This window comes from Etheostoma cragini, chromosome 19 (genome assembly GCF_013103735.1).
Source record: "Etheostoma cragini isolate CJK2018 chromosome 19, CSU_Ecrag_1.0, whole genome shotgun sequence".
In the NCBI taxonomy this organism is placed as follows: Eukaryota; Metazoa; Chordata; class Actinopteri; order Perciformes; family Percidae; genus Etheostoma; species Etheostoma cragini.
In genome coordinates this window covers 15,963,132-15,989,517 of record NC_048425.1, presented here as the reverse complement: position 1 = coordinate 15,989,517, position 26,386 = coordinate 15,963,132, and the positions used below count along the sequence as shown (strand labels likewise).

At 40.1% G+C, this 26,386-nt stretch overlaps 1 protein-coding gene across 1 annotated transcript in view; it reads right to left on the bottom strand.

Annotated features, from left to right (window-relative positions):
* Positions 1-1,843: 1,843 nt before the first annotated feature.
* si:ch73-335l21.1 (insulin receptor substrate 1-B) overlaps positions 1,844-26,386 on the bottom strand; it is a 50,864-nt gene continuing 26,321 nt past the window's right edge. The window contains exon 4 of the mRNA XM_034901379.1: positions 1,844-5,141. Coding sequence (XP_034757270.1) covers positions 5,134-5,141 — 8 coding nt within the window. The 3' untranslated portion in view covers positions 1,844-5,133. The remainder of the gene's footprint in view (positions 5,142-26,386) is intronic.

The following is a 26,386-nucleotide window of genomic DNA, read 5'->3' as shown; positions in this document are numbered from 1 at the left end:
CTTAATAAATAACCCTGAGGAGGGCCTTGTTTTTTACAAAGTGGTAAGGTTCAGCCTCCCCAATTATATCTGTAAAGTCCCTAAGGTTGTAATTACAAACTAATTTCTCATGATGCATAAGGATCTGGGTGGATCTACCACCTCGGCTAAACAACATCCTGGAAGAAATGTGATGCCCTTAAAAGTGGACATGAGTTCTGAGAAGGTCACCATGGGATTTTTACTCAGATTGTTTATTTTGGATACCTTTTGAAGAAGTAAGAGACAATTACTCCTGTCTACGCTGCAGTGTGAGGTTACGGAGTCCATTGCTGCTGCTGTGCCTATAGGTGCTTGTTCTGAATGTGTTTACAAAGATATACACTCACAATGAGAAGATGATACACCCGCCCACTCAAGACACAGCAGGTCCACCTGTTGGCCTCCATCCAGCTCACCTCTCTGCGACTGAACTCTGTGTCCTCTTGCCTTGGCCCCCATCCAGTATCCCTCCCTCCTCCGCCTCTTTCCCCCTCTCGTCTTGACTGGAGATGTTGCCACCACAGCTGAGGAGGCAGGCAATGTTGCTGCATGTCGCCAAGACAACCAGATAGAAGCTGTGCCCATCCGCCTGCCTCTGCTCTTCCATTCTCTCCCATTACAGGAGCAGCATTGATTGTCTTTTTTTTCTATATATCAACGGGGAGGACAAATTGAGTTTATCTGACCTCTCCCGTCAGCCAAAATTAAAGCTTGAACTGTAACTGGTGGATTTAGAGCTTTCCGTTGCCTAAGGGTGCATCAGGAAAATAGTACTAATAATACTTTTTCATCATCAATTTGATGTCAGAAAACTTTGACTTTCATGCTTAACATTCTTGCTAATAATAGTAAAAATCAGCCAATGAATCAGGAGCACTGCTGCTTGGCCAAGTACGTTATGGGAAAAGGGTAATGTTTCATGCTAAGTAGGGCTCAAATTCCCCTTGGGGTTCTCTTAGTTTAAGCATGTGAAGAGTGTAGGTTTAAGCCATCCTTCAGGTGTGGGGTTGGGACACTTGTTCTCTCATACAAGAACTACCAAGCTTTTTATTGTCCATACACTAAAGTTATTTTTACTCAATAAGGGTAGTGAAAGGATTGGCAGGTGCAGGCCTCGTCTCCCGTCTGTATGTGTGTGTGTGTGCGCGTGTGTTCTCATTTCTATTAATTCCAACGGTGCTGTGTCTGGGTTGAGTTACTTGGACATCTGTGGACGAAGGTGATACAAGACCCCATACATGTTAACAAGAAGAGAAAGAAGCACAGATCTCTCATGCCTAAAAAGCTCATTTAATTAAACTGTGTGCTGAGTGAGAGGGCCTATTGAATAAGACAGAGAGGGAGCTTAACCGGCAAACACCACGTTGTTTAAATTACCAGTAAGACGAGTTAACGAGACGATTAACTCCAGTAGAAACCTGCCAACTTTGAGTGCAAATGATCTTATCAATGGGAGTGGGGAAGTAGTGTAAGAGGCTGTACGGATAACAATCAGACCGTTTTCTATTCCACATTACAGTGTGACATCTGCTGTGGTCACAAGCCTCTACGAGTGTCTGTGTGTGTGTGTCAAAAAGGCGAGTGTGTGAGGGGCATGAGCCTGCCTGTGTCAGTGGCATTTCATGCAGATGTTTGCATTTGCCTCAGCCTGTAAATTGCAGCGTCTTCCGCTCTTCTTGTCCTCTTTAAATCAGTAGCACTGTTGTTTTTCTGTCTTAAATCTGCCACTTCTTGACAATCATTACCATTACATCACTCAAAGGGAAACTTAGCAGCCAGTCACAGAAACAAAAGAAACCACTAGTGCTTTTGTTGTTTGACTTTTTTCTCTTAAAGCAACAGAAGTAAAACATTCTACATCAATGGAAAATCTCAAAATATTCCCATTCAGTACCATCCCTTGAGGGAAAAGGAGGAAGAGATTTTTAGAATTTAGAACAGCAGCAGAACTTTTCTGCACATTTTATGAACACCTCGCAAACAACGCAGTGAATAAAATCACTTTAAACTCTTTAACCCTGTCCGTCTGAGGTCTCCCAAAGGAACTTTAGTTTTGATATGTGGCTGTGACCATCAAGTACTCAAAGGAAGACAGTTCCTGACGGCAGGCAGTTAGACAAAGTAAAACATTCAAAACATTCATGAGATGCTCTGAGCTCAAAGGGGGCTTTATATGACAGGATAATAATGTCAGCTTGTCAGGATTGACAAGTCTCTTTCTAAACTACCGGTAAATAGCGCCTAGATTACTGCAGCAGCCTTTTTACTTGCCTGAACTAAAGCTCTATTGATCGTCTCCAGACTGTACAGAACATTACTGCAAGGCTTTAAACCAGAACCAAGAGATGTGAGTACTCCAGTTTTAGCCTCTTTATACTGGGTCCCAAAATGTTTTAGAATAGATTTTACCAATTAGTTTTAAGGCTCTTCATGGCCTCTCTCCCCACTACAGTATTTCTCTGACCTTTTAGTACAGTATGCGCCAACACTACTCAGAGATCCTCAGGCAGAGGTCTGTTGTCTATTCCAGCGGCACCATATATTCTTTTCCTATTCTTAGCTTTTCCTATCCTGTATTGGTTTTTATACACCATTCATTTCTTTTCTTTAAAAACCTGGTGATTTTACGACTTTGATATTTATTTTTGCAATTTTTTGTGGAATTTTAAAAGTGCTCTATAAATAAACATCATTATTATTATTATTATTTTTACCTTCAAGCATTTGGCTGAAAACTGCTAAATCCCAACAAGATAACATCTTCAAAAGACATTAGAAACACTTCAACATCATGTGTTTGTCTGCAAGTCTGCATGAAAGTGCTGAATCTGGTTTAAAGTCCACTTGGTTTTATCCCTCTTATGAATTAGTAACTCCTATTAGAGGCAATTCCAACCAAAGATCCCAATCTGCCCATAATAAAGCTGCATTGTTATGTTCTCGGCCCTGAAAGTCATCTGACCAGAGTGAGCATGTTCATGAACCTCCATAGACAGGCAGACAAATACAATGTGGAGCTACATACTAGATGCACATGTATTCAGACCTTTAGTTTTTATCGTGGTGGATTTTTCTTTCTCATCAAGCATTTCTTTTTAATCCTCTGGTCAAAGTTGTAGAAAAATTCAAGGTTAAAGCGTACGCAAGTCCTCACAATGACCTTTATCTCCAAGAGTCACATTAGCAAGCCAGATATGTCACAGTTCTCACCCCTGCTGCAAAAGAAAACAACGGGGAACACAAAAGGTTACATTTTTAAAACAAAACAAAGCAATACATCCAGACATGAGAGCTTAAGGTTGCTTCTTGAGGTGCTGTAATAGCTTAGTCTTTTTGTTTGTTTGTTGGTGTTGTGTTTTTGCACTTACGGCCCTGTGACAATTAAGTCCTCCATTACCGGCAAAGACAAACAGTCCAAACTCCTCCGATTAGGCCCTTGCTGTCAGTCAAGTCATCTGATCATCATTGTCATCATAATCACATCGAACAAACATACACAAGTTATTTCATGAGAACTGTTTAGCTAAAATAGACACAAAAATAGACTAATATATTCTGCAAGAACAGCCCTATTAGTGCTAGCTGCTTAGACGGGGCAGAGAGACAGAAGGATAAAAAGGACAAACAGGCACTTAAGTGCTGATGCACAGCAAAGATTAAAGTAAGAGCTAAGCAAAAGACAGAAAGGCCTCTTAAAGAGGCCTTCAGGGTCAAAGCACTTTCTATTCAACCAGTTTAAAATTTTTTAAGTGTAAAATCTTCAAATGTTTTGTACCTTAATGTATAAAATAACTTAGAACAAATTAGCACTTTAATTTATTATTTCATACCAACAGAATTGAAATAAGAACTGACCCCCATTTCCGGTGTTTAAAGCAGTGTGCTAACCATAACCAGGTTAGCATTAGCATGGCTATTGATAGTGTTTCTATCCTCAACTGTACGTACCTAGTGTTATTTAGCATCCTGAGACAAAGTGGATTTAACAAGACACTAGTGTCTAGTGCTAATAGCACTAATGGGATTGCCTGGCTCTGTATTAGGGCTCTCATCCTGAGCTGTGGTCAGCAGGACCGGACTCTGAATTCACGTTCTGGCACGATGCTAATATGTTAATCTGACCTAGCTGGCTTTAGCTAACTAGCAAGCTATTGCACCCCCTGCTACCTAGTGCCTGTGTCTTTAATACTTTAGGTGTATGGCTTTGTTAAAAAGTTACCAGAAAGAAAAAGGTTATAATGAGCTGACTGTGTCACTAACACAGGCTACTCTAATATTTCTCAAAGTCGAGATGAAGGCCGGCAGACTGGCTACTACCATTATCAATAGCCAAGATGCTGCATTCACGTCATATTGGATTTATTGTGATTTCCATTTTCTGACTTGTAAATATTGTTCATGTCAACATCGAATCTCTCTATCTGATTTGGAGCTCAATGGCACAGGAGTACATTTCACTGGTGTTATATTGACCAAGCACAGTATTTTTAACCCTCACATGACTCCCTAACACTGTAATCACGTCCAACTGTTGCTCACAAGGTTAGAAACAACAGTCTCATCCCATACGACATGAAGACAGCAAAAGCACACACCAGTGCTAGTCTTATCTATATCAAGCACACACAAACTGAACCCAAAGTTTCAGTAATTCATTCTAAGTTGAACTTCTTGTAAAAATGGCTACAATCTGAAACTGAGGCACTTTTTGAGCAGATATATAATTCTATTCATTTTCTTTTTCATACACTAAATAGCGACCATTATTTTCTTAATGATTAGGATTTTTTTCTTGGAAAAATAATCAAAAATTAAAACACTTAAAACATTTTTTTTACCCTTCTCTGATTGACTTTCACTCAAGGAATGAGAGCAGCAAATAGCTTTTCAAGAATGTCATTTGGCACGTATCCAATATGGTTTACACAACCAACAAGATGAAAGCGAAGAAAAAAGAAAAAGGAAAAAACGTTTTCCATCAGTCTATCAAAGTGCTTCAGGGGTGTGTCCGATCCAGTTGCCCATGTGATTGGTTGTCACAAAAGGAACAGGCGAAGCTTTGAAGTTCTATGAGTGGCACCAGATTGTTTCCCAAAGGATGACACACTGACATCAGCACTCTGGAAGAAAAAAGAAACAAACACATAGAAAGAAGAAATTGTTTGGTGAGATGCAGAATAAACAATAACCCAGATAAGAAGAAGATTCAAATATCATGACATGTACAGTACATACTTTTGTGTATCAGGTTAATTATAATATCTAATTTAAGTCATCGGTGTCTGCTTATCAGGCTGGGAACACAGTGACCGTAAAATGGACGATAGAAGTAAAAAATAAGAGTAGAAGGAGAAGGTGAGGGCATCTATTGCTGTAGGCTCAGAGTCAAGTGTGGCTGCGAGTGTGGCAGCGTAAAATCCAGAAACCATTTCAGCTGATAACTATTTTAAAGCCCTCACTCACCATTGTGAACTTTATGAACTTCACACATCTTTATATGCAAGGCTATTTTAGGTGTACTTCCATCCTACCTTCTAACCTACATCAGTGTAAATAGTATCGGGACTTACAATCGTTGTTCCCAGGATCTTTTCCTCCTGTCTGTTCCAAAGGTTAGAACTGAGCTGGGGGAAAAGGCGTTTAAGTTTGCTGCTCCCGCTACATGGAACAAGTTACAGAAATCCATGAAACTTAATTAGATGCTCTCATTGGTCACTTTTAAGAGAATGTTGATTGATTTGGAGGAAGCCACAACTGGCTGTAGATGTTTTGCCGGATGTTTTTAGGATTGTGGTTGACTTCTGCTGTTTCAGTTGTTTTATGTTTTTTTTTTTGTTTTGGTGTATTTTGGTATTTACAATTTTACGTAGCTCTCAAAGCTCCCATAAACTGAGCTATTTTGGACAAAAAAAGTTCACAATCATGAGGGAAACATTGTGAAATCTTAAGTCGTCAATTCAAAATAGTGGCAGTAGTTTAATCACTACATTTATGCAATGTAGTGTTATCATAATGGACGACAACTATCACAGCCTCAAGATGTCAAACAACATTAGCATGCCAGAGTTTTTTTTTTGTTAGCCTTCTCTCAACTAGTTTGACAACATTTTTGGTATTGTTGACCAATAGGGCTTCTTCCATGCATGACTGTAAACATGCTAAGGCCTAAGATGGATGGTGTTGTTGGGGTTGACTCGCCTAGGAAAGACGACAAGCTATAATTGGACGGACATACAAGCTGCCAGGAAATAAATTATACAAAATAAACTGGCTGACCCAACAGAAATTCTGACGTGCCTTAAAACTGATATCATCCATTAATGAAAGCGTTAGTGAAAAATGCAGAATAGTTGGCATCAAAATCAGGGTAAGGATTAAAAATCAATGTCAACTGGACTTGGTTAAAGGTGCTTTGCAGACGTTTCGTCTCCCATCCCAATAACTTCTTCAGTTCTGACCATGACTATGACTATAAAGTCCATGCCCTTTAAACTGGGTTACCTTCTATCTGATGTGATGACTCACACCAAAGGCACTCAGGCTGCCATCAGCCAAAATAACAAATGCACAAGGCTGGTAAAGAGAACAGGCTGAGAGAGAGTTCTCTGCGTCTATTTCCCTAAAATTTCCCAGCAGTGCTTGACTCTCTAATTGCACGAGGGTACTCTATATTTATGACCCTCCCTCCCTTTCTCTCTCTTCAGTTAGTCCTCTTCCTGGTGCAGTGAGCTATATTTAGCCCCCCTCAGCACAGACAGTGCCCGCCAGCCAGCCAAGCCATGGCGGCCTAAAGCAGAGCGGAGCAGCCCCCTAATTTAGTCGGCCAGCTCGAAAAAAGCAACACAAACAATCAAGCCAGGCAACCAGAGGGAACAGAGGAGACAGGCTGGACACGCACTGGTGCACCGCCATGGACACACACAAACCACACATACAAAAAGGACACAGAGGAAGATACTATAATTATGTGGATGACATTCACTTAATGATGACCTTTCCCCAAAACACAGACATGGCAAATTATACAGGAAAACAACTCTCCAATGCCTCATGCTAATGCCCATGAACCACTTTATATGTAACTACACAGGATATGTTTCCATTCTAATCAAATACTGCTTTCTTGCTTTCCCTGCTTCCTCTTCCATCAGTCTGACCATCCCTTGGCAGTATCTCCATCGATCTCCTTCATTTCCTTACATTGTTTCTCCATCTGTGGGCAAATTGATTCAATAATGACCGCAGTAAAGATAGTGTGAGTGTATGTGTGCTTTTCTTCCCCTTCCTCTGCCAGACTGTTTAAATCAAGAGGTTAGACAAGGCTATCTGCCTCTGCAGTTCGTGTCTAGCCAATAACTGTTCTCTAACCTCGTGTGTGTGTGTGTGTGTGTGCGTGTGTGTTTAATTAGGAAAGTCTGGGTCTATGTGATGTCTCAATCGAGGGCAGCCTAAAATTGAATAAGCCACCGTGTTCTCTGGTTGTAAATTGAGTGTGTCAGTCTGTCATTTTTATGCTGCCCCAGCTCCCACAAGGCACAAATCTACACAACATGATAGGAGACACTGAGTCTACTGGTCACTTAGTCAGTTTGAGTTCAGTCATATTTTATTTTAACGGAAAGCACTTAATTGATTTATTAGACCCCATCAAGTGAAAACAGAACCTGCAGAAAGATAAAAACAAAACAGCAGTATACTCAACTAACCTGCATGGGAACCAAAAGCATCAGTGGTGGTTCTTAAGGTTTCAAATGAGAAAAAGATAAATGACTGGAAATCCCCATGGTGTTTATTGCTATATCTCATCTAATCACAAGCACTGTATATGGCTCGAGGCAGAAAATGTGCTACTTCTTGAATACATCGATCTATGCTGTACATCCAGGTAAAATTATGTGGTTTGAGAGATTTCTCTTCAGGGTTCCAACCTGCAGAGACGTCTTTGTGCAAGATAGCAAATTCCTTCCAGTTCCAAGGGTGTAGTTCCGAAGCAAACTCTGACCTCTGACCTACATGCTGAGAGCAGCAAGGAACTTTTTCCTGGAAATAGTTATGGAATTATTTTATTATTAGGATGTTAAAGTCCCACTCAAACTGCTTTTCCACAATGGCAGCAATTTTTGTTGCCAGCGACTTTAGCTCTTGCAGTCTTTCAGTGCTGTTATTATACTTCCATTAAATCATCCAGTGGGTAAGTGGTACAACAGCAACATGAGCTGGGATTCAGCGTCAGGACAGCTGCAGCCACACTGAATGAACACTGGCAGACTGAAGCAGCAGGACAGCTCCTGTGTCACCTCATTTAATTTCTTCCAATGACGCCAGAAAGTCTGTCAGTTATGAAGATATAATGTTCGCTGTGTTTTAACAGCGCATGTGTATGATTTCACAGTACTTATTTGTAAGTCATGAATCTGGCACCTACATGTATGGATGACAATTAAACTGATACTCCACCTCACATCTGTGAGTCTCAAACACTTGCCTCTTGTGGGCTTCAAAGATGGTTGTAAAAAGTTTGATAATTGCTTCTTCATGCAGGGCGGAGGCAGTAGTCCGTTTGTAATCAGAAGACTTATGGGTTGCAATGACCCAGTTTCACGGTGAAAACAAAAGTATCAGAACATTTGCAGTAACTTAAAACAACCCGTGCAGCCTAACCCACTTCTCTGTGGTCCACGGGTAAGTCTCCTTATGTTCCAAATACTTGTTTTTACACCAAGAAATGTATTTTTATTTATATAGCCAGAAATTGCTAAATACTTCCATTTCAGTCCTAATGCAGCAGGACCCTGTAAAGGCCCACTTCCTACCCTTCCATTGGTCAGACCAGCTCAAAACAAAGTCACTAATTGCATGCTTTGGAAAATTTAACAGACATTTTTCACTATTTTCAGAGATTTCACAGACAGAGAAAATAATCTGCAATGAAAATTATTCATGAATCTACAGCCTCGTCCCCAAAAACTCAAGCTACAACCTCTTTAAAATCTACAAGGAATGAGTGTTGGATCCTCAGCTAAAGTCTTTAAGTGGAGTGCAAACTTTTACTCCTTTTGACTTTAAAGGACGCTAACTCAGGAAGTAAACATTTAACCTGTTTGATGAAATTCTTATTATGATGTTACAGACAGAATGCAGTTGGCAGTGGAAAGTAGTTTGTGTGGCGTTTGAAAGACGAGTGCTGTCTGTCACACACACACACACACACACACACACACACACACACACACACACACACACACACACACACAGGTGTGTAAGTGTTTGATATATACAGTGAGGAAAATAAGTATTTGAACCAAACTATTTTGCAAGTTCTCCCACTTAGAAATCATGGAGGGGTCTGAAATTGTCATCGTAGGTGCATGTCCACTGTAAGAGACATAATCTAAAAAAAAAAATCTAGAAATCACAATGTATGATTTTTAACTATTTATTTGTATAATACAGCTGCAAATAATTATTTGAACACCTGTCTATCAGCTACAATTCTGACCCTCAAAGACCTGTTAGTCTGCCTTCAAAATGTCCACCTCCACTCCATTTATTATCCTAAATTAGATGCACCTGTTTGAGGTCGTTAGCTGCATAAAGACACCTGTCCACCCCATGCAATCAGTAAGAATCCAACTACTAACATGGCCAAGACCAAAGAGCTGTCCAGAGACACTAGAGACAAAATTGTACACCTCCACAAGGCTGAAAAGGCTTACAGGGAAATTGCCAAGCAGCTTGGTGAAAAAGGGCTACTGTTGGAGTAATCACTAGAAAATCGAAGAAGCTAAACATGACTGTCAATCTCCCTCAGACTGGGGCTCCATGCAAGATCTCACCTCGTGGGGTCTCAATGAGGTGAGAAATCAGCCCAGAACTACACAGGAGGAGCTGGTCAATGACCTGAAAAGAGCTGGGACCACCGTTTCCAAGGTTACTGTTTGTAATACACTAAGACGTCATGGTTTGAAATCATGCATGGCACGGAAGGTTGCCCTGCTTAAACCAGCACATGTCAAGGCCCGTCTTATGTTTGCCAATGACTATTTGGATGATCCAGAGGAGTCATGGGAGAAAGTCATGTGGTCAGATGAGACCAAAAGAGAACGTTTTGGTCATAATTCCAGTAATCGTGTTTGGAGGAAGAAGAATGATGAGTGCCATCCCAAGAATACCATCCCTACTGTGAAGCGTGGGGGTGGTAGTATCCTGCTTTGGGGGTGTTTTTCTGCACATGGGACAGGGCGACTGCACTGTATTAAGGAGAGGATGAGCGGGGCCATGTATTGCGAGATGTTGGGGAACAACCTCCTTCCCTCAGTTAGAGCATTGAAGATGGGTTGAGGCTGGGTCTTCCAACATGACAATGACCCGAAGAACACAGCAAGGATAACCAAGGAGTGGCTCTGTAAGAAGCATATCAAGGTTCTGGCGTGGCCTAGCCAGTCTCCAGACCTAAACCCAATAGAGAATCTTTAAAGGGAGCTCAAACTTAGTGTTTCTCAGCGACAGCCCAGAAACCTGACTGATCTAGAGAATATCTGTGGGGAGGAGTGGGCCAAAATCCCTTCTGCAGTGTGTGCAAACCTGGTGAAAAACTACAGGAAACATTTGACCTCTGTAATTGCAAACAAAGGCTACTGTACCAAATATTAACATTGATTTTCTCAGGTGTTCAAATACTTATTTGCAGCTGTATCATACAAATAAATAGTTGAAAAATCATACATTGTGATTTCTGGAGTTTCTTCTTTTAGATTATGTCTCTCACAGTGGACATGCACCTACGATGACAATTTCAGACCCCATCCATGATTTCTAAGTGGAAGAACTTGCAAAATAGCAGGGTGTTCAAATACTTATTTTCCTCACTGTATGTACATACCCCAAGGGTTGTATGGTTGCATGGGGAAAAAAATTCAGCAATGCAAGGTGTGTTCTCATGCAAGAACACACCAGAGATTATGACAAGGTGTTATGAAATCTCAAGAGAGCGATGGAATAAGTGTGCAAGTGAGAATGGCCAAAAGCAATTTATACATGACATTAAAAGCTTTAACGCAATAAATGTTGTAATTTCTGTCTGTGCCATGTCAGATTTTCTTTTGACATGATTGTATAATGATTCAAGTGAAACACAGACAAGAGGCTGCAGGCTAGTTGCATTGTGCAGCGCCACAGTGGGGGAGACTGAGTGGGTGTGTTATGGCACACAGAGGAGCTGGAATGTGTGGGGACAGGAAGAGACAGACAGAGCCGCAGTGCTCAGTGGTGGGGAAAAGGGGAGAAAAAGCACATTTGTAGGAGAACCACATTCACTACCCACGTGCAGATTCACATCTGAGTATTTTTAGATCATCCTTGAACAGAATCTGAACATCCAGTTCGCATTTGTTATCCTGTTAGGTAATACTTGACTGTCAACAGGTTTGTAAACAGAAGACGTTTGTAATATAAAGAAACATAAATAGAAGCTGGGAGCGCTGCTGGAAACTTAGCTGAACCCTTCATTGGCCCGTGTACAGTAACTGTGTGTACCTGGAAGCTTTTGAAAATTCAACTCTCCAGGCATGTATGACTGAAAGGAAAAGTCAGATTCTCAGAAAACAAATTGGAGAACATTTTTGTTTTATATCATTGTAAACCAACTATATCTGGGTTTTGAACTGTTAGCTGGAAAAACAAGAGACTATTGATGATAACAGCTTAAGCTCTGGAAAAATGTGACAGGCTTTTTTTTATTTTTACATTAGACTTAACGATCAATTAATACAAAATCTTCAAATTAATTGATACTGAAAATAATCCTACTTCTCTGTATGTCAACTACATTCACATTTAAAAAAACGAGAAACATTTACTGTGTTAGTGGTGCATCTTAGCCTTCTGCCAACTAGCTCAGGTAAGAAGGCAACTGGTTTTAAAGGGCCAAGAAAAACAATAAATGTCAAACATAAAACATATTTTTGCAAACAATTAAAAAAATAAGTTTGGTAGACAAATGACTCCACTCTAGATCCAAAAGTCAAATATGCATCTCAAGGGTGAAAAGATTTAGTTTCTACTTTAAAACACATTGGATTTGTATAAAAGCTGAACCCTGTTTGAAAAAAAAAAATGTTGTGGTTGTAAATATATCGTTTAAAACGCTGGTGTCCTTGCATAACAGAAACTGTCTACTGTACTACAATCTGACATGGGGCGTCCTGTCCCAGGACGAATGTGGGGAATGTTATTCTCTCTCTCTCCCTCACACACATTTCTATTGTTTGCTGACTCTGATTTTTCCCCATTTCTATGCGCTGTGTCGCTCCAACAGTTCAGCCACTTTCCTGAAAGCGCATGCATGCACAGACACATGCCCGCACACCCCATCTTGACTGAAGTGATATATAGAGTGACAGCATAAGCAGGTGGGGACCCCACTCTGATTCTGAGTAAGGCTTTTTTCGGAATGTCTGATCACTCTGGCTCTTTGACGTGAACGGACAAACAAAATGAAACACAAGAAGCAGTTGCGCCATCTTTAAGAAAGGCAGCTGAGCAACTGAGCTGCTGTTGAGACATTTGTTTCTCGTCTTGCTTCACCCAACGTCAGATCAGCATAATTCAAATACTAGTCGGATAATTGCTTTGTTCCTTTAACAGGATCTTGTCAGACTTTTTGAAAGTTTAACTTGTAAAAAGGAAGGTAAAACTTTCAATTCAATCTAGACAAAATGGCAAAATATTCATCGGCAGGGATCACTCAGATTGGCTCTTCAGCTTGCACAAGAAGAAATCAAAAGAAAGCAAGCAAACAATCAACTGAAGTCTAGAGTGCACACAGAGAAGGCTTTTCTCATTTTTCATCTTCATCTCATCTGATCGATCCAATACACATTGAGCTGTCAAAACTTGTAAAAAATATGTTTTAACATAAACATTTATTTAAAGGATCTATATACAAAAGCACATTGCTATTGACAGATGTGTGATCACTTTGTTTGGCATGAAAGCTTGCTAATTCTACCCAGAGTACTTTCCCTGCATCCATCAGCAGTACGTCGATCAGCCCCCAGCTTCCCCACCGCAGGGAGACTTATTTGCTGAGAGAAGGGAGGATATAGATGGACAAGCCAGCTAGCCATCTCCCGCGTCCGAGTGAGGCAGACTGTCTCTGGAGTGTTTTTGCAGAGTGAGAAGGTACAGAGAACAATTGACAAACCTTTGGATCATTAAAGTGCCAAGGGGCTGGGGGGCTGACAATGTGGAATCTGGTTTGTATTTGGAAATCCTGTCCCCTGTGTTTAGAAACTGACGCCAATCTGTGTTTCACAGCTCTGTGTGTGTGCACATGCCAGCTTCTGCTCCAGTCTGATGATGAATTGTGTAATTATTAATAGAGACAACCCTGACCTTGCACACATGCACGCCCGCGCGCACACAAACACACACACACCACTTACACACACAGTTACATGTTGCTTCATTAGGGGCAGTGCAGATCTTTGTGTTTAGGAGTGTGATTGTGTGTCAACACTGTAATTGACTGTGCAGGCATTGCACAAATGAGTGTAGGTGTGGAAGAGTGTCTGTATGTGTGCGTACACAAGACGATGTGTGGCTGACTCTGGTTTGACAGCCAGACTTGGTTAACATGCACCGCAAATATTTATCTTCGAACCTTCTGGAGGCTCCGCTAGCGAGGCTTCTTGCCTTCTCCACATCTCCACAGGAGAAAAATAAACATTTATTAAAAGAGTCTTCTCCTTTTACTCTTCTTGCCTCCTCACCTCCCTCTATCCTTCACTGTCCTCCTTTAAAACATTTAGTCCAAGGTTTGCCTGACACATGGTAATACAGGGCTTTTTGGACCAGTGACTCCTTTCTGTTGTTTTTTTCTAATTACTCCTGCATACTGGAGTCAAAAGAAACTCAGGGTAAAAGGTGTCATCACACCTGAATGATTTGCAAAATGTTCAGCTGTGCTGTAAAGTACTCGAGATGTTTAGTGAACAGGCTCCTTTAAACGGCACTGTACATGTGGTTTGTCTGAAATAAATAAAGATGGCTTAAAACATAAAAATAACGTCAGAAAAAAAATAGGCAATTTAAACAGAGACGAGGATGCAAGTTCCAGATGGCACAATTACAGGACTCGCTGGTTGTGTTCATAATGTATGAGTCAATGCACCACAAGCCGTTGGAAGTGTGTGTGTGTGTGTGTGTGTGTGTGTGTGTGTGTGTGTGTGTGTGTGTGTGTGGAGAGCCGGGCAGTGAGGCGACAGTGGTAGCTGGCTTAGGTCATGGCTGCATATTACTAAAGCTTATGACTGCACAAGAAATACACACACATCATGCAAAGAGACATGAAGTACAGCAACATGGTATTTCTCACTGTAACAACACTCGTTCTCCATCACACGTGTTTCAAGTAAGATCCCTGTGGACATAAAGTCCCTGCGTCATGTAAATGAGCAATATGATGACGCATGACCGTTCACTCGCTCTGTGTGTGTTGTTTTGTACGAGAGGTGATGATTCATATTCAGGTTCTGCTGGAGTCCAAAAAGCCCTCAGCTCCACCATCATGAGGGGAAGAACACGCTGTCATCACCTCGTTCGGACGCGTAAAAGCGCACAACACGTGCTGATGACGACCGCTCGTTCAAACCTACAAACACACACAACCTTTCGCTTACAACTGGTCAACTTTCTTTCAGTTCCTCTGGATGACAACTGGTCATTTACATTAATATATACACTACATATATTTTTGAATTTACAGACATTTTGTGTGCCACGACTACACCCCACCTGACCCTCCATCTCATCTTATGTCTATTTCTACTTGTTTGTTCTTGACAATATGTGACTAACAAGTAGGCAGGAGAGCTGTGCACATTTCATTTCCTCTCCTTTGTCAATTTGAGACTTTTAATGCTCCACTTAGGCAGTGTGATGCCTGCAGCGGAGAAGAACATTGTGTTAACGGCTGTGGAGAGGTGTAGTGTGGGGGTTATAATTGTAGATTTCAGAGATAGTCTCTGTTTAGGCAACAGAAACAGAACATCAAGTTTCCGTGAAGCCTAACAAGCAGTGTTGTGTGTAACGCCTTACACAGTAATGTAACTACTTTTTCAGGTACGAAGTAGTGTAATGTGTTACTACAAGGGCTGTAATCTCCCAGTCGACTTTCAAAATTCTGATTGGTCGATTTTTTGCTGTGTTATTTCATCAGGTGGAAGCATGGACCGGAACTGTCTATGGGTGGAAACCACTAATTGCTAATGGGGGTGTTTTCAGAGCATCCCTGTTTCACAGGTCTGTCTTTCAACAGTCTGTCTTCAGAACACCCCCCTTGTTTTAGTCTTGTTGGATTAGCCCAACCCACTGGGGACAGATTAAAAAAAGAACTAAGCTAGAAAGCCTTGTTATAGGGGCTTGATGGATATTTATTTAATTGTGAGTGTTTAATATCAAGTCAGTCCTCCTCTACCATGTCGAAGTTATCGCCAGTGTGGCAGCATTTTACAAAAATAGATAACGGAAAAAAGTTGAATGCAAAGTTTGCAAGTAACAGTTTGCATATCGCAGCTGGACTACAAATATGGCATATCACCTAAAAACGGTAAGCTAACTTGTCCGTGTTAGGTTGCCCTGTCTGTTTGGAGTAGGCTAGCTATATGAACATATCATAATTGGCATATTTCATAGTCTAATAATTGTTTTATAACCACCGGCGTACCCACCCGCAACTACGGTAGTGCCCCCAGGCCCCCCCCCTGGCCCCCCAGACCCCGCTGGATGTTAAGCCTCTACCATCCAAACGCAAAACTAATATCACGGAAGGTATTGTTGAATTTATTGCTCAGGATATGAGGCCCATTGCTGTTGTGGCAGGCTGAGGTTTTAAGAACATGTTAATATCCAGTGCCAGCACGAGTAAGAGTAAAAGCTTTAAACTAATAGTCTTCGTGTCTCAGTGTTCAGCCGTAACAAAACGTAGTTCCTTTTTCAATTCGCCCGCAACGTTACTTTTCCCATTTGACAGCAACACTGCCTTCTAAGCTGCACGCTCAAATTTATATTTATTTCTTTAGTAAAAGGGATACTAGGCCTAGAAAGTGTTTGGAGGGTGGTGTTGTTAGCTTTACCAAAACCCATGTATGGATAAAACTCTGTGTTTTTCTGCTTTGACGTAAGACACAAACATTAGCATGCTTGTCAAATTACCTATAGTATTTACCTAGCTTTATTTCCAAAGGCGGAGGAAGTGGCATGTTGTTAGCTAACATTATATTGTGAGGTTTGAGGTTGCGTCAGAAAAAAACTTGTTCAGGACAGGAACATCAACCTTGTGGGAGCTAAGATGCTAGGGTAATGACAGCTGGAGATAAATAAAGTCAATATTAGCTTTTGTGTGAAATTGATGACCAATTGTTTCAAAAATCAACACTGCTGTTAGTTCTACCACTGAGGTCCAGTTCAGGGAGCTGACGTAGAGGTGAGGGGAGGCAGCACTCTAAAGGTTAACGACCATTCTCAGGCCAATAATGGCAGCGGTGAGCAAACATCACGGCTCCTTCATTCGATCTAAACTGATGAGTTGCATAAGGTGGGTCGAGGGACTGTTTGTTCTTTCTCTCAATCACCACATAAAAGATATCAATGATCTTGAAAATGGAAAGTGTTCGGGAGGGGGGCTGTATGTTGAGTTTTATATATATTTGCACGTAAATGGCTAAAGGAAGTGTGCGTGTGCGCATGTGTATATGTGTGTGTGTGTGTGTGTGTGTGTGCAAGAGGTACAGTCGGGGGGTCAATCTAAAACTCTCTGTCCTCGTGTCCAGATTGGAAAATGTCCTGTAGCCCATGTACTTTCTGAAATTCTTGACTCTCTGTCAGTTTGGCTTACTGACCACATTGAACAGCGCTGCAGAAAACGTGGACCCTGGTCGATGTGTCACGATTAGGTAACTGAAATGTAGGCTGTGTGTGTATAATCTATAGTTTCCCTCTCGGGGGTATGAGTTGAGCAATCTGTATAATGTTAAAAGATGGTTCTACAATCCTCATTTTTTTTTGTTTTTAAAACTCCCAATTTTCCAACCTCAAGCCCCATATTGCAGGATCTGTTGGCCAAAGCTATAAATAACTAGTGTTTAATTTGCATTTTCCCATCTTACTGAATGACAACTCCAGGTTATCATAACCTTTGACTCTTCTTCCTTCAACCATCATGAAAGGTACTTATGAAAATCTGCAGGGCAAACTACTTCTGGTTTTACATCAAGTAAAAGTCTGATTGATCAGCATTCCTATACAATACTAGGTTAACTGTCCTCTTAATAGTTGTTAAGAGGCTAAAGAGTCCATTCTATGAGCTGTGACCTACAACTGTCATTGGTACATTTATTTATTAATTGATTATCAAAATGAATTAAAGATCAGTACGCTAAAATGTGATTGGTGTTCTGTCTGCAAGCTCTGTTAATTATAGTCAAGGTATAAAATGCTACAGTAAACAGAAGATATACTTAACCAAAGTACATAATACACTAATTTGTATGTAAAACGTGAAACGATATGTAATTAAAAAAAACGTTGGCTTTCATTAGGCACAATTCCAACAGTCTAGTCAGTTTTATGGCATCACCGGCAAAGCCTGAGTGAGAAAACAGAGATTTCATGGCCACACTTCTGGGAATAACTTGACCTCTCTGAATGTGTCTTGACTGGATTCTCACCCTGTTATCACCGTCCGCACTTCAGTTGAACCCAAGATCAACGCTGACCTCCACTCATCCCTTGCACCTCCTCCATCTGATCCAGCCGGTCTCAGTACAGCTTAAGATGCACACACAACCACCCACCCAAATATGTACTTAAATCACAACACATAAACGAACAAAATATTATACCCTGACAGAAGCACACACACATATACGCAGCCTCCCTGTGAGAAGTGACTTGTTAGTAGACGTAATCGCATTAGTGCTCTCCAATGCCCACCGGCACTAAGCTCTTTACAGACAAACCCAGTTAGAGAAGTAGCAGCTGAGCGATGCCATGGCCCCAGATCCAATGAGACACACACACAGTCAGACACACACAGATCATTGTGAAGCCGTGGGGAGAAATACTGTAGCAGTGTTGACATCAAGACAATCACCTGAGACAGAGCAGAGATTTGTGTGTGTGTGTATGTGTGTGTGTATGTGTGTGTGTGTGTGTGTGTGTGAGTGTGTGTGTGAGTGTGTGTGTGAGGGGGGGAGAGGAAATTTGTATGTGAGAAGGAGAAAAAGGAAGGAGGCCGGGAAACAAACAGAGTGAGAAGAACACAAAACTCAAATAAAACAAAAAGAGAAGCTGAAATTTTTTCAGGGGAGTGTGTGATGATGAGGAGAAGGAGGAGGGAAGAAAGCAGACAAATAAGAAGTTGAGTATGTGAAACACTCCCTCCTCCTCCTCCTCCTCCTCATGCCCTTAGTAACCCCAATAGTTTGGTGGGTGGCGGCTCAGCTCTTTTAGGCAGCGCCCAACACTCTCTGAGCCCAGCATACATCCCATACCACAGCGCACAATCAGCGCTCTGTAGCCAGGATCACACTCATACAGGGAGCTGGCACGCTGCCAAGCTATCTCACAAACACTCTGAGGCATGTAAAGAAACACAGAAGATACACTAATGATAACAGTTACTTCCACGGCATTCTGTCAGTCCACCACTTTGGACTCAACTGAAATATCTTAATAACTGTTGAATGGCTTGAAAGGAAATTTGGTGCAGATATCCACTATAACTAGGAAATGAATCCTATTGACTTTGGTCATCCCCTGGGTCTACCTCTTGTGACACCATGAGGTTCTCATATGTGATTTTGAGTAAAATATTTCAAAAAGATCTTTGATTTACCTACAGTATGCATTATGCAGTACAGTAAAAAGAGCGACATTTCTGCTTTAGCAGGTGTCTCAGACTCGGTGAAGGAACAAACTAAAACAACATGCTGTGTGGCAGCAATTTCTTCTGCCAGAAATGCCCTGTAAGTTATCTTTCCTGTGATCCACCCAAATTATATCTGTATATCATATCTGATGGATGGCCTCGGTCAACAGCCACCAGACAAGATCTTCATTCATTCATTTTTTCTCGCAAGCAGAAAACACCTTGTACACAAACCCGTCTCACACACCTAGGTGAAAGCTCCTTAATTTATAGAACATGTTTATGAGAAAGGAGAAGAAAATAGTCTGGCCTAAAAGTAAAAAGAGCTAACAAAAAGTCCACAAATAGAAAGATAAAAAACAGGAAGAGGAGGAGGAGAAAGCGATGACAGGAGTGTGGAGTACAGAGGCATGGCTGGGCAGAGGGGCTTTTTTTTCAAGCAGAAGGAGCAAAAAAGTATTGACAAAAGAGACAGAGCGTGGTGTGTGTGTGTGTGTGTGTGTGTGTGTGTGTTAGCCAAGAAGAGCCAGATCAGTAAAGGTAAATTTGGACATTAGTTGAGGAGCTTTTAGCTGATCCCTGCTTCCTGAAGGGTTATTGGCTTGGATGATCTGTCTCAGCTTTTCTCATTAAGAGCAACACAGCCTCAAAACTGTGTCTGTGTCTGTATGTGTGTGTGTGTGTGTGTGTGTGTGTGCTTTCATGCACAGAAATCGACTTTTTAGTGCAACTAAAGAGCTCTGAATTGAAAAGCAAGCAGGCACAGGTAATAAAATGCTTCTCTGTCACATACAATGACAAGTCCAATGGCTAAAGTTGTCATGGCGCCACACACACACACACATCTAGTCTGTCCGGCGGCGCCTCTTTGACTGACCAAGCTGCCAATACAATTCATTCCCCTGCCGCTGTGTTCTTGTGTGCACCAAATGCATGTAAATAAGGCCCTAGTCAGTCAAAACATGACTAGAGTACTGAGTCATTAGCCAAGGTTTTACAACCTAATTATCATGCTCTTGGCCGGGCAGCTTACCAGACACGCACGCACGCATATGCTCCCTAATGCCTTAAAATCACTGTATAAATGTGAGTCTCATGTAAGTTGTTTTTTTGTTTTTGTTAATAGGATGCATTTTTACAAATTTTATTCTTTTTTTCCCATTTAGTATATTTTAGTTGTTTGTATTGTTTGTACTTGGTATTGATACTAATGACCTTTCTAGTAAAATGTACTGTTGTATTTGCCACTAGTGTTATTTTTTAAGTTTGTTTCTTTAACTGTAAAATGTCAAGTTCAGTACGCATATTGTAATATTCAAATCTAAGGGATTCTTATCAAGAATGTGTTTATGTGAAAATAAATAACATTTCCAGATCGTACATTTAGCAATGATGTGGTGATTAGAAATGTTAAACATTTCCTTGTTTTAGATTGTTTATTTGGGTTTTAGACTGTTCAGACGTCACATTTACAGACCAAACAACTAAATCGGAACAAGCAAGATAACAAAGAAAAAAATAATCAGCAGACTAACCTGTTAAACTCTCAAATATTTACAGTGGGGTTTGAAAGTTTGGGCACCCCAGGTAAAAATTTGTATTAATGTGCATAACGCAGCCAAGAACAGATGGAAAAATCTCCAAAAGGCATAGCATGACCGAATATACATTCATATAATATGTCACAAAAAGTTAGATTTTAATTCCATCATTTACACTTTCAAAATAACAGAAAACAAAAAATGGCGTCTGCAAAAGTTTGCTCACCCTGCAGAGTTTATAGCAGGCACCGCCTCCTTTGGCAAGTATCACAGCTTGGAAACGCTTCTTGTTGCCAGCCAAGAGTCTTTCAATTCTTGTTTGAAGTTTCTTCACCCATTCTGCCTTCCAAAAGTCTTCCAGTTTCTTGAGATTTCTTGGCTGTCTGTCACGCACTGCTCTTTTAAGGTCTATTCATAGATTTTTAATTATGTTGAGGTCAGGAGATTGTGAAGGCCATGGCAAAACCTTCAGTTTACGCCTCTTGATGTAATCCACCGTGGATTTTAAAGGTGTGTTTAGGATCATTATCCATTTGTAGAAGCCATCCTCCCTTTAACTTCAGCTTTTTCACAGGCATCAAGTTAGCGTCTAAAATTTGCTGAAATTTTATTGAATCCCTTTTTCCTTTTATTCATGAAAATGTTCCCTGTGCCAATGGCTGCAATACAACCCCAAAGCATGATGGATCCAACCCCATGCTTAACAGTTGGACAGAGGTTGTTTTCATTAAACTCTGTGCCCTTTCTTCTCCAAACGTAGCTTTGGTCATTCCAGCCAAAAAGTTCTATTTTAACCTCACTGGTCCACAGAACTTGATCCAACAATGCATCAGGCTTGTCTATGTGTTTATTTGCAAACTTCAAACGCTGATTTTTGTGGTGAGGACGTAGAAGAGGTTTTCTTCTAATAACTCTTCCATGAAGACCATATCTGTACAAGTATCTCTTTAAAGTGGAATGGTGTACCACTACTCCAGTGTCTGCCAGGTCTTTCTGGATGGATTCTCTTGCAGTTAAACGTGGGTTTGGACTTGCTTTTCTCACAATCCTGCAAGCTGTTCTGATATTTTTTTTGGTCTTCAAGATCTTGCTTTAACTTCCACTGTTCCTGATGACTGCCATTTCTTAATTACATTCCGAACAGAGGATATTGGCATCTGAAATTGCTTTTCTGTTTCCTTATTGCCTTCTCCTACATTGTGAGCGTCAACTATTTTCAGTTTCAGTTTTCTTGTCAACTGCTTGGAAGAACCCATGATGCTGATTGTTGGGGCAAGGTCAGATGAGTCTGGGCATTTAAAACCTTAAGATTGCCATCACCTGGTCTTTCCAGACGATGATTGAGAACAATCCATGACACTGTCAGGTCTCAGATTTCCAAAGGGGACAGTACAAGGTATTAACTCTGCAGGGTGCCCAAACTTTTGCTTATGCCATTTTTTTTTGTTTTCTGTGATGGGGTTATGGGAATAAAATCAAATTTTTTGTGACATATTTTACAAATGTCTAATACTGTATGTTATTTGATGCCTTTTGAAAAAATTTCTTCTTGGCTTCTTTATGAACGTTAATAAAATGTTTAACCTGGGGTGCTCAAACATTTGAGCCACACTGTATACCTTTATCACCCTCAAAAATCCATTATCAGTTGGGCTCTAAAAGCAGCTGGTTATCTTTACCCCTGTGGTTGTTTCTCGGTTATTCAGTCCGATGACTTCCTGAACACCTCACCGTCAAATGCCTCCCCTGTTGAATTGGCCTGTATTTACCTGACTGGTGGAGTTATGACTTTACAGGAGATGTGTCTATCTGTGTTTAACTTTTAGTTTTAACAAAGCAAGTGACCATACATCCATAGATAAGATTAAAGTGTGTGTGTGTGTTAGGTAAGACATTACACAGTGTCAGAGATACAGTTAAGTAGAGCATGTGTCTGTCCTGAAAAAAAGATCTGATCCCTATTGGCTGTGTGGAATTACTGGAACTACAACCACACACACACACCTTGTCTTATCGGCTGATCAGTCCCACTTTGGTCGTCACGCGATGAGCTCAAGAATGAAGCCACTCAGGTCTGCTGCTGTTGCCCTGACCTTATGAATATGCTGTCATCATCATCACACACACATCATTTCCATGCACCCAGAACACACTAAGCAACAGAAAGATCCAAATGTGTGTGCATGTGTACAAAAATGCCATGTGGGATGATGAGCAACTTAAAACAAAACAAGGCGGATGATAACAGGATGGTGAGAGAAGCAAAGAGAGAGAGAGAGACACGTCAAAGGCAAAGAATGAATGCTTTTTTTTCACTAGTAATCTCCAATCAACAAACACATGAAACACACACTTTCTTCTGTTCATCAAACATCAGACCATCCACCCTCTTCTTTCCCCTTTTAATAGTCTTTTAAGTGATTGATTTAGCATTATAATAGTCACTTAACAAAAGAATTAAGGAAATCAAAAGAGCTTGGAAGTAATTGAGCTGCTTTTAGAGATATTTATCACAACGTAAATTTCAAAGTTGTCTTTCAGTGATTAAAGAAACAGGATTCTTCTGTAAAATTTACCAGGTTTATGTTATGAACAAAGGTTTTAGTTATTTCAACTGAAATTCTGAGGAATCAAGTTTTTTTCTCATCAGCTTTCTAGTCAAAGAAGGGAATGTTTTTGTACCAACAAACCAATAAAGAGAGTTTCATGCGCTTGTAAGCTGTGGAAGTGCTCCAACTGCCAGATACCGTATGGCTGACACACACCAACTTAATACTCGGCCGTTGGACAGTCTGGCGAGGTTGGTGACTCAAGTCTGTTTGGTGTGTTCAGTGCCATTGTCCGTCAGGAGTGGTCTGGAGGGGCCGTCGGCCTACGTTTTGGCCGACCTGACATGCTCGGTTGGAAGGCGGGCACTGCCCACAGTTGTACTCAAATGATCAATCTGATTTGTGATGTGAAAACCCGGAAACGAGGAGCGGGATGAACGCTCTCTCTCATCTAGGGCTGCACGATTATGGCCCAAATGATAATCACGATTATTTTGATCAAAATTTTGATCGCGATTATTCTCACGATTATTTGTCGATTTTAACCAAAACTAATTTTATTGTCACATAGGCTATTTATAACTGCGAGAGGGAGTGTGCTGGACGCTACTCACCGAGAGACGGCTGACTCATTATGAACAGGTCCAGCACGGCTCGAACGGCGGATACAAACGTTGTGTGTATGAAACGTCTGTACCTTCACTGCGCTGCATTTTTCTGAACTATGATATTTTGGCCATGGGTCACATCTCTGGCCCAGGTCCAGCAGCTCCGTCTCCCACGCTGTTACTCTACCAACTGAAGTTAGTTACATTCAATAACTTCTTCTGTGTTATTCGCCGTGATGGCCGCGATAGCAGAGTTACCCGCGGAAACACTGGAAACGCAATTTCGATTTCTTTGTATGTTTTTGACATGTGAAGAAATTGACAATAAAGCAGACTTTGACTTTGACTTTGACTTTGAAATACAGGTTTGCCCCTCATACTTAACAATATACAGCTGTGTTAAAAACTATTAAAACTGTGGACTAATGTCAGAAGTGTGGACCCAGCGGCCGCTGTGTGGCGGGGCACGGAGAGAGAGTAGAGGAGAGATCCCACCCATTACAGACGAAATGGGTCATGTAACGCAAAATTAAACCATATCCATATAAACAGCATTGCAGCGGTTGCGAGGATATTAGCACCGGTGCGTCCTAGAGGCGCTAACAGTAACGGCTAACAGACGCTATTAGCACCGACTAGCACTGGTCACTGCTGTTGTCTGAAAAACAACCCAGAAGGTGTTGCGTTTACTGGTAAACTGGTGAACCTTGAGACTGACGTATAACCGACTGCTATCTGTTGAGTTGTCCTCCCGTTACTCTGTCCTCTGTGACTGTCTACATCTAGAAACTAACCTGCACGGGGTGCCCTGAACTACTCTAACTGGCTCATGAGCAGACGGTAGTAGCGGTAGATTGGCTTTGTAAAGAACCTGGACCGTTCTATGAAATGACGCTTTAAAAAGATAATCGCTCGATCGCGCAAATTTGATCGTGGAAAGTCAAAATTGTGATCGCGATTAAAATTTGATTAATTGTGCCCCTACTCTCATCTCTCAAAATCTGATGAAAATCTTTTAAATTGACCTTTGTCGATCTGAAAGGAAGACAGATTCAGCAGCTGCACGGCCTATTTCTACTTAAAATGTTTTCAAAAACACGTTTTGCAGAGTACAATATTAGATCGTATTCTGAACGAGCCGCCATGACAGTCTGGCTTTAAATTTCCGGAGAAACCAGACCAGGGAAATGTTTCAAAATAAAAAGTCCTATTATTTCAAAATAAAAAGTCCTAATGTTTCAAGATAGAAAGTCCTAATATTTCAAGATAGAAAGTGCTAATATTTCAAGATAAAAAGTCCTAATATTTCAAGATAGAAAGTGCAAATATTTCAAGATAAAAAGTCCTAATAGTTCAAGATAGAAAGTCCTAATATTTTAAGATAAAAAGTCCTAATATTTTAAGATAAGACGTTCTAATATTTCAAGATAAAACGTTCTAATATTTCAAGATAGAAAGTCCTGATATTTCAAGAGAGAAATTCCTAATATTTCAAGATAGAAATTCCTAATATTTCAAGAGAGAAAGTCCTAATATCTCAAGATAAAAAGTCCTAATATTTCAAGATAGAAAGTCCTAAAATTTCAAGATAGAAAGTCCTAATATTTCAAGATAGAAAGTGCTAATATTTCAAGATGAAAAGTCCTAATATTTCAAGATAGAAAGTCCTGATATTTCAAGATAGAAAGTCCTAATATTTCAAGATAGAAAGTACTAATGTTTCAAGATAGAAATTCCCAATATTTCAAGAGAGAAAGTCCTAATATTTCAAGATATAAAGTCCTAAAATTTCAAGATAGAAAGTGCTAATATTTCAAGATAAAAAGTCCTAATATTTCACGATAGAAAGTCCTGATATTTCAAGATAGAAAGTCCTAATGTTTCAAGATAAAAAGTCCTAATGTTTCAAGATAAAAAGTCCTAATGTTTCAAGAGAGAAAGTCCTAATATTTCAAGATAAAAAGTCCTAATATATCAAGATAAATTCTTAATATTTCAAGATAAAAAGTCATAATATTTCAAGATAGAAAGTCCTAATATTTCAAGATAGAAAGTCCTAATATTTCAAAATAGAAAGTACTAATGTTTCAAGATAGTAATTCCCAATATTTCAAGAGAGAAAGTCCTAATATTTCAAGATATAAAGTCCTAATATTTCAAGATAGAAAGTGCTAATATTTCAAGATAAAAAGTCCTAATATTTCAAGATAAAAAGTCCTAATGTTTCAAGATAAAAAGTCCTAATGTTTCAAGATAAAAAGTCCTAATGTTTCAGAGAGAAAGTCCTAATATTTCAAGATAAAAAGCCCTAATATTTCAAGATAAAGTCTTAATATTTCAAGAAAAAAAGTCATAATATTTCAAAATAAAAAGTCCTAATGTTTTAAGAGAGAAAGTCCTAATATTTCAAGATATAAAGTACTAATGTTTCAAGATAGAAATTTTCAATATTTCAAGAGAGAAAGTCCTAATATTTCAAGATATAAAGTCCTATAATTTCAAGATAGAAAGTGCTAATATTTCAAGATAAAAAGTCCTAATATTTCAAGATAAAAAGTCCTAATATTTCAAGATAAAGTCTTAATATTTCAAGATAAAAAGTCCTAATATTTCAAGATAAAAAGTCCTAATATTTCAAGATAAAGTCTTGAAATATAGATATTTCAAGATAGAAAGTCCTAATATTTCAAGATAAAAAGTCCTAATGTTTCAAGATAGAAAGTCCTAATATTTCAA